Genomic DNA, 17,394 nt, shown 5'->3' with positions numbered 1-17,394 from the left:
TTAAAAAATAATTATATAACAACTTTCATAATACAATATGTGCCTTTAATAATTGATCTACTTCTTTCTTTCACAAATTATCTAGGGTAAGTGAGCAGGCCATTTTTACTGGGTGCTCATGAGCAATCCGTTTTTCTTCTCTCTATGTTTCCATAAATAATTCTAACATAGCACCTCTTACTATCTATCTATGTCATCTTATTATACTCGCTCTTGGGGACCTCAATCGTGCGCATTTAAGCTCGATAGGCTCTTGTCGCACTGAGCCATATTGCAACCGATTAGAGAATGGTTCCACGAGTCCTCCGCTCCACGTAAAATTAAGCATGAGTGCTCTGTGTCGACATGATCCTGTGTTTGAGTTGAGAACGTCGTCCCCCGTTGGCAGAGGGTGACGTGCTAGTCTCTATAAAAAACACAAATACTGGATGGGAATTTGACCTAGCATACTTTAAATCCGACCAGTCTTGCTCGTAGGCTTTTGTATCTGGCGCTCGTCCACCCATGCCTCATCACGGGCCTCGTTTTCGATCAGCATGTGATACGCTTATTGAGCCCGGGTAAAAATCCCAAGTGCCAAGCCCAAAAAAACATCTTGTATAATTCTCGTGAGAGTTTAAAACAGGACATATATAGTACGTCGGAACTGCTTGTGCAATCGCTTTGGTAAGAACACTCTTTCTCTCCGGTTGACAAAGCTTGCTCCATCCATCCCTAAACCCTTTTCCAGACTCTATCTCAACATCCATCGGAGAACACTAAAACATTTTTAATCTCTTCAGGATTACTGGCAGCACTTCCCATAATAGGTAGAGGACATGTTCATATTTATCTGTTGCTTTGAAAAAACCGAAGGCTATCATCCCTAAAGAAAGAGTACGTAGAGTAGGTGACTGTCTGACTGACCATCGGTGCCCAATTCGATTGGATGAGGAGCAAACCCTTCCTATTCCAGTTTGCATTGCCAGCACGAGAAATGAGTGCTGAAATAGCAGCACATGGAATATGCTGAATGCCATTTGAACTTTGAAGCATTTCTATAACTTTCAAGGAAGATGTCATTCGTACTGGTTCAATGTGGACAAAATTTGACGTACACAGGACCTTCATATACATTATATTAAGCGAAACTTAGCATCTTTCATCAGCATACCACTGGATAAACCATGTAAATGTTTACGACTAAAAAAAGGTTTCCACTTCGATGAGAGGCTGGTTTCAGTTCCATTACAAATGGTGAAAATCTGTTGTTGAAAAAAATAAAAGAATCAGGAATCAGGATCAACAATGATCAAAAATCGCCTGTACAAAGCTCTTCAGATTATCTTCAGGCCTTGCTTAATTTTGTTTGAAAATATTTTGTACACTTCATTTGTGTCCTGTGAGGTTACCCACCTAAAGCTGGAGCATGAACACTCGTAATAACCTCCGACCTGTTGGTATTCAGGCTGGTTATTGTCGCCGCCTCTCCTACCACGGCCCCTGAAACTGCGACCTCTTCCACGGGCATATCCATTGCCCATATATGCAGGGGAGTGATCGTCTTCCCAACCAGCATCATCATACTCATTGAACCCATTTCCTGAAACGTAACAAGGAGAAGAACCAAGTTTCATATGTGCTTCAAAACAACATATTCGTTGTAAACAACCAGAATCCTGCAATCTACTTGCCCTCTCAACAAATATTTGTATTCTGAGGATTAATAAGTGGTGTATATATGCAAATGAGGTTGTGAGCTTTGCATGAGCGCCTATGTGTTATGTGTCACATGCATTCTGGTATGGATGACATAATACACATGCAGATATAAGCAGAAATTTAATGATAATATGTCAACTGGTAGCAAGTATTGCTCCCAGCAACCACCTAACACAATAACATGTCTAACTCAGTGGCTGCTCCATAGGTACCTTTGGTCTTACATAGTTACATTCCTTAACAAGGACAGCCACATTAGTCAGTGCTAGCCTATGCACTTCCTAAAATATATGGCCACCAACTCAAGTAGGGCCTGACTAAGAGAGGAGATTTGATCTAGGAAACAGATTCAAAAATCTCATTTACAAATGGAACCTAAGGCTAAGGGTAAGCAAAAGAAGCTGAGAAATATGATGAAAAGGATATATCAATATACCTGAGAAGATTACTATAGAAATCAGGGTTCTCCATCAGCTTGTCAGTTGGAAATGAAGCATACTTAGGACCCAACTTCTCACGGATAGAAGTTGGTTGCATATCTATAAGAAAATTTAATCAGTAATGAATAGAGGTTTGTTAGTATTCATTGGCAAACTGACATGGAACAGAACCAATTTAAAAAATTCTGTCTTACATAAACCAAAAGCGTAGAGGTTCAGATTTTTGACCCTCATCACTCTCATGCCTTTGAAACCTATCCCAACAAGGACCTGAAGGTTTAATTATCAATGGAAATCGTCACATGGAGGGATCAAATCGAAGAATTTATACAAAATGATACGGAATCTGGAAATAATATTACCAAAATTATACGCTTTAATTTCAATGTTTCAAAACCATTAAAAATGCATTGTGCAGATACCGAGTGCATAATAACAAATCAGTACCAGTATACACTATATACGATTATGTAGACTTTTAGTTCAAAATTGTCAAAGAAGCAAGTTTGAATAGCCATAAAGTAAATCACAAACCATGTACCCAACTGGTACAATTTATGTATTGATCGCAATACACCACTAACTTGAAAATGATTTCAATTGAACACACACACACACACACAAAATGAAGTCAATTCCTCCAGATTAAGAGAAGTTATGGTTTTAAAGAAAATGGAAATACCGCTGCAGATGGACTGGAGTCGTCTTCCAGAAATGTTGGAAATTTTATTCCACTTTTTGGTTCAATTGGATCTTCTTGAAATAACCTCCGACATGTTGGTATTCAGGCTGGTTATCGTCGTCGCCTCTCCTACCACGGCCCCTGAAACTGCGACCTCTTCCGCGGGCATATCCATTGCCCATATATGCAGGGGCGTGATCGTCTTCCCAACCAGCATCAGCATACTCATTGAACCCATTTCCTGAAACGTAACATGTGAGGAATAATTGAACATGTGACAAATTGAGGGTTTACTCTGCAGCACTCAGCCTCACCACGTCCACCTCTGCCCCTGCCCCGCCCACGGCCTCGACCACCACGACCCCTTCCACGGCCACCAGGTGAGTGTGCATCTACAATCAATTAAATGAATTATGATGCCATACAGAATTATTAGAACGTTAACAATAAATAACACAAGGGAATCTCACACAATACCTTCATCATTATCATATTTAACCAAAGGCTTCACTTCATCAGCAGGCAAATGAGATATGCCAGAATGAGATAACCTTGAACTTCTGAAATGAAACAGGGCTAGCAAAATGATAGATACTTCACAGACACATTAGCAAGATGAATTGTACAGAGTCATGCAAGGTACAGTCCATTTCATGATCCAAAAAACAGAGACCCTGTGTAGTTCTACTTCTACGGGATGTAGGGTTCACCCACACACACACAGAGATAATGTATATGGTAGGCAATATACTGTAAAAATGCTGACGAATTCGTGATCAACAACGACAAGATGGTATTGACACAGGTGAGCCAAGAAAACACTGATCCACACGACCATACCTGATGACCATTGGGATTGAGTTTTTTATGGCAACTACCGTGCCGCCGGCGGGCCCGCCAGGAAGGCGGACGACGCCCTTGTAAACGCTCCCGAAGCCACCTCGCCGACCTTGAGCAGGCGGCTGAAGTCGCTGGTGGCGGCCCGGAGCTCCTGGAACCCGAACTCCCGGAGGTTGCTGGCTCCCCTCTCCTCGTACAGCTCCGGGATGCTCCGCGCCAACGACACCGAGCCCGAGCCCGATGACTTCTTCATGTTTAACCTGTGGTGAAAGTTCCACACTTACCAATGTGAGCACCAGAACAAACTCTTGTGGCGATGCTTTTCCATGCAAGAAAAAGCAAACACTCGATCAAAACTCCAAAGAAACAAACACGAAACAAGCGGGATGGCGAAATTGAGCAGATCGGACCAGGCAGGACGCACCTAGTTGTCGTCGTAGACATGAGGTAGGGACGCGGCCATTGCGGGGAGACGAAGGGGGCGGATGCAGACAGGCGCGGGCGTGGAGGGGGCGAGCGGGGGCACGGTGATGCCCTCGGTGGACGCCCTCATTGCACACTTAAGAGTAGTACAGATATGTTTAGCGTAGCAGAGAGGACCACGAGGAGGCGGTACGTCAAATGCCATAAACCCATTGATGCAGATAGTTTGTCCTGCTTGCTCCAACTTCACTATGTACTGCAGCACAAAGGCAATCAGTGGATTTAAGAGAAATAGAAGAAGTATATGTTTGCACCAAAGAATATCCAATAAATGAACTGTAACTTTGAAAATGAGATCATGGTTCCCTAGACAAGGTTTCACTACTAATTCAAACACTGAAGAAACTGTAAGTAGGGAGTTACCTGCTCTGGTGTTAAGGTGAAAGTCTTGTTTGCAATGGTGAATGCAAGATTTGGCATCTTTGAGATCTGATGACAATCAACAGTTGACTCGCCATTGGGGCTAGGGAGACGCTCACAGAACTGCAATGCACATTAAAATAAGAAATGCTGTCACATTCTGCACAGTTCCCAATCATAGAACTGTCCAAACATAACAAAGTATCCCAACCTGATTAGCTCGCAGAGACGCAATGATCCTGCAGAACCAAAAATAAATCAATACTTTCATCTAGGGAAAGAACATGTGACGAAACAATCAGAAAAATAAATCATAGAAAGCTCCCTTCCAAGCTTTAAATTATGTCAAAGCGCTCCTAAAATAATTTGTCGTACCATCATCTAGAATCTGAAATGTTGAGAACAGGAAAACGGTAACGTAAAATATACAAGTAATTAGATGCATGGGTTAATGGTAACGGAAGGGGAAGAACAGTTACAGTGATACATGCAACGTATTTGAGGAAATGCCACCACCCCTCATAGCGGCATAGAAACTACAGGCGAGAGGCAATGACCGATGCCTTCCTAAGGTGTCTCTCACCTGTTGAAGAGGGCTGACTTGCCGACATTGGGGCAGACGAGGAGGAAGACTGCAATAAAGCATTGGTACTCTACAGGCAACATCTCATGCTTATGACACATGGTACAAAAAATATTAACAGCCCAGTGCTGCACTATGTAGTGATTAGTGAAGATCTTATTAAACTAAACCGCACCACATTTACATCCAGGTAGCATGAACTAAGATGCAATATGATAAAATATATTGCTATGAAAAAATAATTATTATTATTTTATACATTTGTTAGCATCACTAAAGTGGATGTTTACATACCTTAAAAGCTATATAAGATTATATTGTACCTGTGCTTTGTTATTGATTTAAAAATAAAAAATGATAAATATGTGTCGCTGGTGCATCAGCAAAATTACAGACTGGGTACCAAAGCCCAACAACTGCTAAGCGACAACGAAATTGAAGATTGACATATATCGCAACAGTTACCTTTTGTTCCAGTATCTTAGGGGAATTATAGAGAGGTCGAAGAACCTCAAGCACACTATAAGCCTGTATTAAAACACAAGAAAGAAAATTTAGACACATATCTGGTAAAAATAAAAATATGAGTAGATGCACATTTTAACAACCTTCTCACACTCAGATCACACGAGATCGAGGGGAAAAAGCGCACTGGAAGCCCCTGGTGGAGCAAACGACATGGAGTTTTAATAGATAAGATGTTATAAAAAATGTTTCAATCTCTCCAGCTTGTAAATATGGGATGTAACTATTGGGAAATTGAACAAGTCCAATAGAAATAGAGATCATACCAGTCACCATGGGTCTAGAAAAAACACAATGTCGGCTGAAGTAGGCATACACAGACAATATCAAATATGGAATTAACTAACCTCAATACAAGAGATAGCGGCATCTTGAACACTTCGTTCAAATCATTCATTAATTGTAGAACCTGCACAAGACAAAAAAAATCTTAGAGCTTTTGGACTTATCATACCATACAAAAGGATACAAATTTGGATATGATACCGACAGTGACATAAGACAACTGCTAAAGATATGAAATAGGTGCTTTATCGAGCAAAGGAGTAGAACACATATAGCCGACACTACAAGAGATGACAGTGTCTCGCATTGGAATCCTAGCATCTCCAAGAACTATGGTTAAATTATTTCAAGAAGCAAAAAGAATAATATGCCATATCATGAGTAATAATAGACTAAGATAGCAAAGAATAATATGCTATATTGGGTAATGTAGATAAATATAAAAGGCACACATCATAATTGGTATACATTCTCTGGATTGTCTCATCATGCAAAGCAAAAATCTAGATTTACTCAACCCACAGGAAAAATGCTCTTGCTCGATCTCATTTTAGGACAAAACAAAAAAGGTTTGTTCCAAAATAAATAATATAGGGGTTCTTTAGTGAATACAACATGGAGACAACTTCAACAATGAGAAAGTAGCAAAGCAAAACACCTACCACCATCAGCTTGAAGAACTTGGACATGATATCAATCTGCAAAAAACATATTATCCAACAGTAGAAAATTAATAATGGATTTAGTCTTCCGTTCTTAGTAAAATAAACAGAGTAATCAATCCTACCGAGGCATTCCCACTCCGTTTTACATCTGTCTGTCGAAAATACGACCTAGATATGTGATGATGCCCCATTTGCCTTTGCACCGTTACCAGACTAAAAAATATTGTTTACATCAGATGAGAAAAAGACCCACAAAGGAAGCCTATGCCACAAGCCCACAACAACGCCAGTCTTCCAATCTCAAGAGGCCAGTACAAGCAAAAAAAAAACTGAAACTCAAATCCAGAAATCAATCATCGTAATTTCCCTATCAAAATATCCACCAGTTCCAGTTACAAGATTAAAACAGATTCATTTTAGGAAAGTGGATCCCAGGAACAAGGAAATGTAAACAACCAGCGAGGTGAGTAGCTCTAGGGACCAAGAAAATGTAAGCAACCAGCGAGTTGATGTACTCAATCTAAAATAATAACAAAATTGTTTAACTAAATACCCTCAACATGCCCGCAATGACCAGTCCCAAAACAATCCTGGAGAAAGAGTTGTTCCGAGCAGAACCATGGGATGACAATTATAACAAAATCTGAAAGCTATGAATGGTCCTCAGATATAGAATACAAACCTAAATTGTCCTTTCACACAAGCCACAAACCAAATATTTTCCCCATGTATACGTACACAACGTTGCAGGCTCACTACCCATTGGTATATTTTTATACTGATATAAGTACTTGCTATTCTCTCTTGCTTTTCCTTTTTTCATTCACTGATGGAAGTCTGAACCAAAATCTACATGCATTGGTGGAATGGAAATGTGACCTCCACTTTCGTAAGTCCGAGCGGGCTTACAATAGACCGCTAATCAGCTCATGTCATGACAATTTGTTAGAGGTTACTTAACCGCACTTTGGTCCAGCCTAATATATATACAAGCAAAACACAAGAAGTGGGCTTTTGCAAGATAAGAGTAGGGGGTGGATGAATGCAAGCAGCTAGTTGTCAGGCACCAACTTTCTATACTCTTGATAGAAATCTCTATCTAAACGAGGGCAAGGGACAATCAAACACATGTAAATATAGAAACTAAAATTGATGAAACCACATGAAAACATTGCTTTGGCCGCAATTTCAAACTGAACCTATTTTGTAAAGGAAATCAAACGCCTAATCTCCAACAAACTATCAACACCAAGAAAGAAACCCAGTAGATAATAGCTAGGGTTTGACAGGGTGTAGGGTGCAGGGTGCGTACCTCGGGCGAGAAGGTGCACGAGGGGCGTGGACGCGTGGTGGTGGTGGTGCGCGCGGGGGCGGGCGCGCTCATCTCCTAGAGGAAGCTGTCGCCGCGGGAGGGGAGGGGGACAGAGAGGTGCGGAGGCCCGACCGCGCGTCATCCAATCGAAGAAATGGAAATCACTCACTTCTCGGAGGAGCTCGGGGTGGAGGTGGCCGGTGTCGGGTGGGGACGGGCTCCGTCCCGTGGCGCAGAGTGCGGCGCCTGCTCCGTCGAACCGTTGGTCGTGGTAGCGTCCATGACGAGATCCAGGATAAAGGGGCAGCGAGGGAGTCGGGCGTGAGGGAGAAGGAGGGGAGGGAGGCGGGCGCGGTCCTCCCAGCCATCGCGCTGGGATGGTGGATGGGGAGCGGACGGCGTCGGGGTGGGGACGGGAAGGGGCGGCGGGGGAGTCAAGCGCGAGAGAGAAAGAGAGGAGGGGGAGGGGAACGAGCGGGTTGGGGTCGCGGTTGCATCGTGGTGGAAGAACGGCTTAGATTCATCGAAGGCAAAGAACGGCTTAGATGCACCGAAGGCAGAACCAGGGGAGGCAGCCTACCCCTTAGAGTCTTAATAGGTAGTATAGATCTACAAATTCTATTGCCGAGTCTCTTGCCATGGACGATCACGCAGGAGGCGCCAGACAGGCCGCATAGTCCGCCTAGGTCAACCTCGCCGCGCCGTTCGCCAGATTCACCCTCGCCTCGCCACGGCCGGGCTGAAGGTGTTAGAATCTATACTGTTTAGGATCGATTCCTAAGTCCCTAGAAAACCAATCCGTAACTGGAAGTAAAATCTTGATGACGAGTATATCTGATCTACTAAGAGGAATAGGAAAACATATCTTTGTTGTTGTTGGAGAGTTGCAGTTGCCGTCTTCATATTGTTGCCCTGCAGAGAAACAGCACGCATCGAATCCGAGCTGCTGCAGGGTATAGCGTTTCCAGACACTCCGACACTTAGGCGATGGGGCCTCTGGGGACTAGGGTTTTGGGGCGTAGCGTTAGTCTTTCCTACGATCCCTTAGTCCTATATTTTTAGCGTCGTGTGCTTGGGGGCTTCAACTGAGGTTAGCGTGGGCCCTCCCAATTAAGGGCTCATTTAAAGAGATAGATAGTTGGGTTTAGCCCAATCCATGACCAGCTGTAGAGGGCACCCAACATAAGGAGGACGCGAGGACACCCAACAGAACGAGGACGCGCGGACCGTGCCAGCAGTCGCGTTCGGCGTGGATGTGCTAGCCAAAGCCGTTCTCGCTAGGGCCGCCTCGCCGACACTCCGTGTGACAACCATGGCTGCCGTGCCGAGCACCGTTCTGGCGGAGTTCGCGCTGGCCAGTACCGCTTCGCTCGCTCTCCCTGTGACGACCATGGATGTCGTCTCTTTTTAAGTTCTATTTTTCTGAGATGAAAACCTTTTCTTATGTAAACTCATTACCTTTTTATGTGAACTCTGGTATCAAAGCCACCAAGAAAGAAGCGCCTCCACCGCGCTGGTCACCGGAGACGAAGAAGATGGCAGGTGACGCCGAACAGCCGAGCAGTTCAGGGCATGGCGTACGGGAGGGTTCTCTCATGTGGCCGATGCTAACCCGCTCCAATTATACGGAGTGGGCGATGCTCATGCAATGCAATTTCGAGGCTCTGGAGATCTGGGAGACGATCGAGCCCGGTGGCGAAGGAGTGAAGCGGTGGCAAGACCGGCAGGCCATGAGCGCTCTGCTCCGGTCTGTGCCCCCGGAAATGTGGCAGATGCTGGGCGCGAAGAACACCGTCAAGGATGCGTGGACAGCGGTGAAGAGCATGCGCGTTGGTGCTGAACGCGTGAAGGAAGCCAATGCTCAGCGCCTGCTCCGTGAATTCGAGAATATCGAGTTTAAGGAAAGCGAGGCGGTGGATGATTTCGCAATGCGTATCAACGCGCTAGCGGCAGATCTGCGTACATCTGGTGAGAACCTAGATGAAATCCGTGTGGTCAAGAAGATGCTGCGTGTGTTGCCGAAGCGCTACACACAGATCGCGATCTCAATCGAGACAATGCTCGATCTGAAGGAGCTGACGGTTGAGGATCTCGTCGGGAGACTGAAGCTGGCCGAGGATCGCCTGGGCGTCGAGGCTGTCACAGACAAGACTGGTAAACTCTTGTTGACGCAGGAGGATTGGGCAGCGAGGAATCGTCATCGCCTCCTGCCGGAATCCTCGTCGTCAACCGGAGGTGAGAAAAAGCCTGGGAAGTCGAAGTTTGGAGGCGGCGGCGGACGTGGTGATTTTGGAGGCGGCGGCGGACGTGGTGATCGTGGCGAGAAGAAGGAGTACACTCCACGTTTCACGTCTGAAGGCACTCCACGACGGAAGGGACGATGCAGGAATTGTGGCATATACGGCCATTGGAAGGTTGACTGCAAGCGTCCATCTAAGAAGGAACACAAGGAGGAAGCCCATCATGCGCAGGCCGATACCGATGCCGCACTGCTCCTGGCAACGGTGAACGCCGTGCGTGTCCATCAGCGCGACGTCGACTCGTCCGAGGGGTGCATGACACGACATGTTATGCATCTCAATGAGATGAAGGTTGATCCCAGTGAACATGATGAAGATCATGATGTCTGGGTCCTTGACACGGGCGCCAGTAATCACATGACGGGACGTCGAGAGGCGCTGGTGTCGCTGGACAGATCAGTGGGCGGCACGGTGAGGTTCGGCGACGGATCACTCGTCCAGATCGAAGGCATTGGCTCTGTAATGCTTCAAGCCAGAAAGAAGGGGCACAAGGTACTCACAGAAGTTTATTTCATACCTAAATTAAAGAGTAACATCATTAGTTTAGGACAACTAGAGGAAGGTGGTTGCAAAGTTGTGATCGAAGATGGTTTTTGCAATGTGTTTGATGTCGAGCGCTCACTGCTGGCCAAAGCACCTCGAGTCAAGAATAGACTGTATTTGCTAAAAACTAGTCTTGCAGCACCTGTCTGTCTAGTAGCTAAGGTTGATGATGTGGCTTGGATGTGGCATGGGAGATATGGCCATCTTAATTTTCGGGCCCTCAGAGATCTTGGCGTGAAGAAAATGGTAGAAGGCATGCCATTGATTGATAGGGTGGAAGAGTTCTGTGATGGATGTGCTCTTGGCAAGCAACAACGACAGCCATTTCCTCAAGTAGCAAATTACAGAGCAGACAAGAATTTGGACCTGTTTCACACAGATCTCTGTGGACAGATTAGGCCCAAGACACCAGGAGGTAAGAGTTATTTCATGCTTATAGTGGATGATCATAGTAGATATATGTGGATACAACTTCTGGCAACAAAAGATGAAGCTTTCAGTTGTTTCAAGAAGGTGAAGGCGCTAGCTGAAACTGAGTCAGGTGGCAGACTGAGGGCATTTCGCAGTGACAGAGGTGGTGAGTTTAATTCTATTGACTTCAAGGAGTACTGTGATGAGCATGGCATTAAGCACTTCACTACCACGCCATATACGCCACAGCAGAACGGCGTTGTCGAGAGAAGAAACCGCACTGTGGTGGAAATGGCGAGGTGTTTACTGAAAAGCAAGAATGTTCCAGGGGAGTTTTGGGGCGAAGCAGTCACAACTGCTGTGTATCTGCTGAATCGAGCTCCAACGAAAAGTCTACAAGGGAGGACACCTTATGAAGCATGGCATAACAGAAAACCCAAAGTACATCATCTACGTACATTTGGGTGTGTAGCTCATGTCAAGAAAATAGGCCCTGGTGTTTCGAAGCTGTCAGACAGATCAACACCAATGGTGTTTATTGGGTATGAGGCAGGCACAAAGGGGTACCGAGTCTATGATCCTGTGGCCAAGAAACTTCACATATCGCGTGATGTGATTTTTCAAGAGAGTAAATCTTGGGACTGGAAACAAGAAACTCGAGCAGGATCTGCAACACCAGTGTTTGATATTGAGTTTTACTCAGTTGCTGGAAGAGAAACAGTACCAGCCGATCCTGCAACTCCAGAAAATTCAGAAAATGCAGCAGCACAGTCAGCCGATTCTGCAACTCCAGATCAACAATCGCCTCTTCAAGCTGATTGGGCTATCGACGCTGGCTCAGATGGAGCATCAAACCATGCAACACCGCCTGGGAGTCCAGCTGTGCAAGGAATTGAATTTGCAACTCCACTCACTGGAGAATCTGTCAACTCAAAAGGAGTGCCACAAAGATTCAGAACATTGGCAAATATCAATGACACAACTGATGAGATTACTGATTTTGAGTACAGTGGGGTGTGCTACCTTGCAGCAGAAGAACCCAGGAGTATTGAGACTGCTTTGAATGAACAATGTTGGAGAAAAGCCATGGAGGCCGAGATGCAGTCGATTGAAGAAAACAAAACCTGGCAACTGTCTGCACTACCTGCTGGCCATCGAGCCATTGGCCTGAAATGGGTATTCAAAGTGAAAAAAGATCCAGAGGGAAATGTGGTTAAGCACAAAGCTCGGTTGGTAGCGAAGGGATATGCTCAGCGTGAGGGGGTGGATTTTGATGAGGTATTTGCACCGGTTGCAAGAATTGAGACAGTGAGATTGTTGATTGCTCTGGCTGCTCAGAAGGGTTGGCAAGTGCACCACATGGATGTCAAGTCAGCTTTCTTGAATGGTGAGTTGAGGGAGGAGGTGTATGTTCAACAACCTCCAGGATTTGTTGTCAAAAGTGGAGTTGACAAAGTGCTAAAACTAAAAAAGGCTCTTTATGGTTTGCGTCAGGCCCCAAGGGCATGGAATGCAAAACTTGACAGTGAACTGATGAAGCTTGGTTTTGTGAGAAATCCACTAGAGCATGCAGTTTACAGGAGGTCAGATAGAGATGGTTTTCTGCTAGTAGGTGTTTATGTTGATGATCTTATAATAACAGGCTCAAACAAAGCAAGCATAGAACTGTTCAAGCAGGAGATGAAAGGGAAGTTCAGTATGAGTGACTTGGGATTACTCAGTTATTACTTGGGGATACAAGTTAATCAGCAGGCAGGAATGACAAAGCTGTGTCAGAGCTCGTACACTCTGAAAATTCTGGAACAAGCTGGCATGAAGGGGTGTAATCCTTGTGCTGTGCCCATGGAGAATAGACTGAAGTTGAGCAAGAATGACAAGACACCTGCTGTTGACAAAACCAAGTATAGGAGTATCATTGGAAGCCTTCGGTATTTGGTTAATACACGGCCAGATATAGCATATGCAGTGGGCATTGTTAGCAGGTATATGGAAGAGCCTAGAGCAAGTCATTGGGCTGCTGTCAAACAAATATTGAGATATCTTGCAGGCACCATACAGTTTGGGTGTGTGTACAAGAGACAGGGCTCAACTGAACTTGTAGGTTACAGTGACAGTGATCTGGCCGGCGATGTTGACGACAGGAAGAGCACCAGTGGGTGTGTATTTCTGTTGGGATCAAGCTTAGTGACATGGGCATCACAGAAACAACGGGTGGTGGCACTATCATCATGTGAGGCTGAGTATATTGCAAGTGCGAATGCAGCATGTCAAGGGATCTGGCTTAGCCGGCTTCTGGGAGAACTACTGAACATCCAGGCTCCAACAGTCAAACTTCTAGTGGACAATAAATCAGCCATAGCTCTGAGCAAGAATCCAGTTCACCATGACAGAAGCAAGCATATAGACACAAGGTTCCATTTCATCAGAGATTGTGTTGACAAGGGTGAAGTGGATATTGATCATGTGAGTACCAGAGACCAGCTTGCGGACATTCTAACAAAGGCGCTTGGGCGTGTCAGATTTCTGGAGCTTCGTCAGCAGCTGGGCGTTGTCGAGGTGCAGCGGGATTAGGGGGTGAAATGTTGAACTTAATCCCGTGCATTTTTAGTTGCATGAGCATGTTTATTTCTATTATTAGGTAGCTGTTGCATGATGTAATGAACGGTGCATGCGCCATGACTTGTGCTGCGTTCACAAGGTGGTGACTAGGTCCTCCGCCATGTCCGGATGAAGGAAAACGGTCCTGCGCTTTAGGCGGGCGCGTCGCAGCGTGCACGGCGTGGCGGGGAAAGCGGATCGCGAGATCGTGTAAGCACCAGTTAATAAAGAGAAGGGAAAAGCCAGAAAACGCTGTGACTTTTGCACGGCACAAAACAGCTCTCTGTTTCAGTTCTCTGTTTCCAGCGCTTTCTGCTTTTTCAGTATTCGCGTACCCGAGCAGAGAAAGAGAGAGCGAGTTCGCCGGAAGTCGCCGATCGCCGTCGGTGCAGCCATTCCGGCAGCCGGCGCCAACAAACTCAGCACATTTTTATGATTATTTGTGGCTATTTAACATTTATGGGATGAATCCATTCGTTTTGAGTAAATTGTCCTCTACACGCTACAGTCCCGTCCTGCTCCTGTCCATGTAGGGGCTTGTTCGATTAGCTCCCAATCCACATGGATTGAGTGGGATTGGGTGGGTTTGAATCACGAGCAAGTCAAACTTCTTCTTAATTTTTTTCAATCACATCCAATCCATGGGTAACGGGATTAACCGAACAAGGCCTAGCATGTAGTTGCATCCATGCATCATCAATTGCACGTACGGTGGTATTAGCGTTTGCAATTTACTGTTGATTGCTGGTTGATTATCATTGTAGCAGGCGATCTCCAGTAATATACGAACTGTTCGGCGATTAATTTACAGGAGAGACGTATGAGAAGAACCAGGTTCTTGTTTTTCATTGCCTTTTCCTTTCCTTCACTCGGCAATTAATTCCAACGTGCTTACTTTATTACAAACTAGTAACTTGTGCGCGCTTTGCGCGCGTAGAAAGTTAAGTGATAAAAAATGTATGTCTTCGTAACTAAACAATTTATACGTAGAACTCACCAAGATCATCAAAAATAAAGAGTTGTACACCAATTCACCTGTAGGGACTTGAACAGGTGCACAGAGTTGTAGCAACTGGGATGAGATGGAATTACCATAAGAGCTAGTTTTGTGTGTTCGAACTTATACAGTTAGGTTGTATTTATACAAAATATCTGCAAAAGACTAAATAGACATATATACATAATGCAGATTGTATTTATATAAAATGCAACTGTTCCTTGCATGAAACTACTGCTTCGTAATCGTAAGGAATACAGGAAGCTACTGCTACTGTTTCGTTTCTAATAGGTTTTCAATTTGGTACTACGAAGCAAGTAGCTGTTGCCTAACAAATCCATAGGCAATCGAACCAAATAGTTGTTGTCATATTGGCTTGACAAATCAGCAAGTATTCATGCTATCCTTCAGAAAATTTAGTCAATAGAATAAAAGTAACAAATCAGCAAGTATACATGTTTGGTGTTGGATCCTTGAAACAAATATAATTTAACTGCAAATATCAATCTCTTAAGGAGTACATAGTAGATTTATCTTCTCTATATCCACCTTCAGCAAGATAACTATCACTGATTTCAATTGCCTTTGGTAATGTTTTATCTTGTTCGTCGATGCTTAGCAACAAATGGATCTGTAAAGGTGAAGTAAATTTTAGATAAGTTTAAACACAATGCTTTCCAGCTAGATATGAGCGAACTCCTTTTCCAGCTAGATATGAACAAAGTGCTTTCCATTTAATTCAAGGATGTCAGATTCACCTGAGCTGAGCAAGACAAAAAACCATACCTGACATAGCAGAGTAGGACGCCTCACCTTTGTGTCACCGTAGGTTGAGATATAAACAAACTCCTTTTCCAGCAAGATATGAACAAACTCATTTTACTTTTAAATTCAACTATCTCAGAGCAGGACGCCTCACCGCTGTGTCACGGGAAGTTGAGGAAGAGACCAGTGGCATTTAGGTCGACGAACCCAGCGCTGTCCCAGCATGCACCCAGGTCGAACGCCACTGGTCACGCGAAGGAGTCGTCATCAAGCAGCGCCTTCCCTACTTAGGGGAAGTCGGAAAGGCCGAACCCTAGCGTGATGGCCTCCGTGTCATCCGTCCCACTCCCGAACTGCAACAGCATGTGCGATAGGGAGTCAGTCGGGTCAGCGGTCGTGGTAACGGTGATGTTGGGGAAGTCGTGGATGAGGTGCGCGCAGAGGGTTGGGGACACAGCGAACGTGATGGAGAAGTCATGGAAGCCGCGACGACGTGGCGCTGTGTGCTCCCAACGTCGGTGGCGTCGCGTCGCGTCGGCGACGGTGAGGTCGGCAACGAATCTCTGGGTGACGACTAGCGAACGAAGGTGAGTGAGTTCGTAGATGTACTGGAATGCTCGCCTCCGCTCATTCTAGAACGTTCACCTCATCCGAAAAAGAAAAGTTGTATCGAAGGTTGTCCCGTAGCCGTTGATTGTCGAACGTGCGGATGAAAACAAAAATACCGGCGTGGACAGCTTTAGGGAGAAGATTTGCTACCTGCTTTAATATATAGAAATTAGGGTTTATATTGTTCTACTCGCTCTATTCCAAATTATAAATTATTCTAATGTTTTTAGGTACATGATTTTTTTTCTACATACTTAGATATACATGATGTCTATATACACAATGAAATCTATGTATCTAGAAATTAACTTATGGTATGGAGTAGAGTATAATCATTTAAACCAAGCGCGAATTTATAACACACTACTAAAATTTCGTTGAAGGACCTGGATGAATGTCGAGCGTCGGACTTTGAAATAGGGCTTTTAGATCCCGACTAACGACCGAGAGCAAGTTTAATACTATAGCCGGCCGCTGACTCTAAGGATCTTTGCAGTCCATCCATATGGTAATTAGCTCTTCATTACTAATGCATGACCCTATTTGTCTCTTACACAACGGTTTTTGGTTCTTGTGTTTTAGCCGGCTGTAAATTTAAGTCTGCTTCTTCTCTCTCCTATTCTCTCTCTCCTCCACTTTAACATTTAGCTTGTTTACAATCTATTATTATACTTGCTCTAAAAGAACTAAGACCAACTTGAGCAGGAGCCCTCAATTCATGGTTTATGATCTTGATTTGAGGGCTTCTCTACTTTTTGAGGGTAAACTTTTTTATCTACCACAGCAGAAGCTCTCAAATCAAGGCCCTTAAGTCCAATTCAATTGACACCGATATACATGGGACGTAATTGCCATTATTCTCTATCATTTTCTCTTCCTCACTCTCATGGACTAAGATATGCTTGTTCGTGCTAGGGCAGAGGAGCCATGGCAAGGGAAAAGTATAGCGGAGGCGAGTCACGTTGGGGGACGTGGCAGACATGGAAGGAGGCTCGTTGTATAAGGGAGTAGTATATAATGGGGCGAGTAGTGCTGACGGAGGTGGCATACCAAGGAGGACTCAGGTAGCCTTGGACCCCGATCTATTGACGCCACTTCTTTCTCGCTTACCCACTTCTTTCCCGCTTTTAGATGGACATGGGAGATGGGTTCCTCTGCAGTCGACTGTAGAGTGCAACAATCATTTCGTGTGGCTCTAGCACCTTGTTGGGTCTACTCTGCAGCTATTGCAGTCGACAGTGGAGGATCTCAATCCTGGACATGGAAGGCGGAGATGACACAAGCGAAAGAAAGAA

General features: G+C 44.8%; 1 protein-coding gene across 14 annotated transcripts; it reads right to left on the bottom strand.

Moving 5' to 3' along the window:
• Positions 1-1,006: 1,006 nt before the first annotated feature.
• LOC103650796 (uncharacterized) lies at positions 1,007-8,410 on the bottom strand. Of its 14 annotated transcripts, XR_004857221.1 has the most exons (16): positions 7,877-8,318; positions 6,687-6,777; positions 6,562-6,597; positions 5,962-6,023; positions 5,698-5,750; positions 5,090-5,617; positions 4,718-4,894; positions 4,510-4,629; positions 4,088-4,342; positions 3,664-3,982; positions 3,301-3,383; positions 3,138-3,215; positions 2,824-3,064; positions 2,336-2,411; positions 2,138-2,240; positions 1,095-1,582 (listed from the first exon to the last, which is right to left on the bottom strand). XR_004857221.1 is itself a non-coding variant. In XM_035966349.1 (13 exons), exons 1-7 carry the CDS (start codon positions 7,946-7,948, stop codon positions 4,088-4,090), a joined length of 636 nt encoding a protein of 211 aa, XP_035822242.1. In that variant the 5' UTR covers positions 7,949-8,410; the 3' UTR covers positions 1,095-1,582; positions 2,138-2,240; positions 2,336-2,411; positions 2,824-3,064; positions 3,138-3,215; positions 3,301-3,982. The 14 variants fall into 14 exon arrangements, 2 of the variants coding, with proteins under 2 accessions (XP_035822242.1, XP_008674584.1); XR_004857222.1 differs by lacking the exon at positions 7,877-8,318 and having other exon boundaries at positions 1,007-1,244; positions 1,396-1,582; positions 3,664-3,923; ... (1 more) ...; positions 5,698-6,023; positions 6,687-6,707; XR_004857216.1 differs by having other exon boundaries at positions 4,718-5,617.
• Positions 8,411-17,394: the final 8,984 nt, after the last annotated feature.

This window comes from Zea mays, chromosome 3 (genome assembly GCF_902167145.1).
Source record: "Zea mays cultivar B73 chromosome 3, Zm-B73-REFERENCE-NAM-5.0, whole genome shotgun sequence".
NCBI classification, from domain to species: Eukaryota; Viridiplantae; Streptophyta; class Magnoliopsida; order Poales; family Poaceae; genus Zea; species Zea mays.
Note: the sequence above shows the minus strand (reverse complement) of the source record. Positions and strands in the feature narration are given on the sequence as shown.

Bases quoted from the DNA above. Each gene is read 5' to 3' on its own strand.
- LOC103650796 (XM_035966349.1), bottom strand. From the start codon at position 7,948: ATGAGCGCGCCCGCCCCCGCGCGCACCACCACCACCACGCGTCCACGC. The intron at 4,746-5,554 runs GTAACTGTTGCG...TTGGTTCTGCAG, and splicing joins CTAAGATACTGGAACAAAAG to GATCATTGCGTCTCTGCGAG. The intron at 4,630-4,717 runs GTTGGGATACTT...TGTGCATTGCAG, and splicing joins CGTCTCTGCGAGCTAATCAG to TTCTGTGAGCGTCTCCCTAG.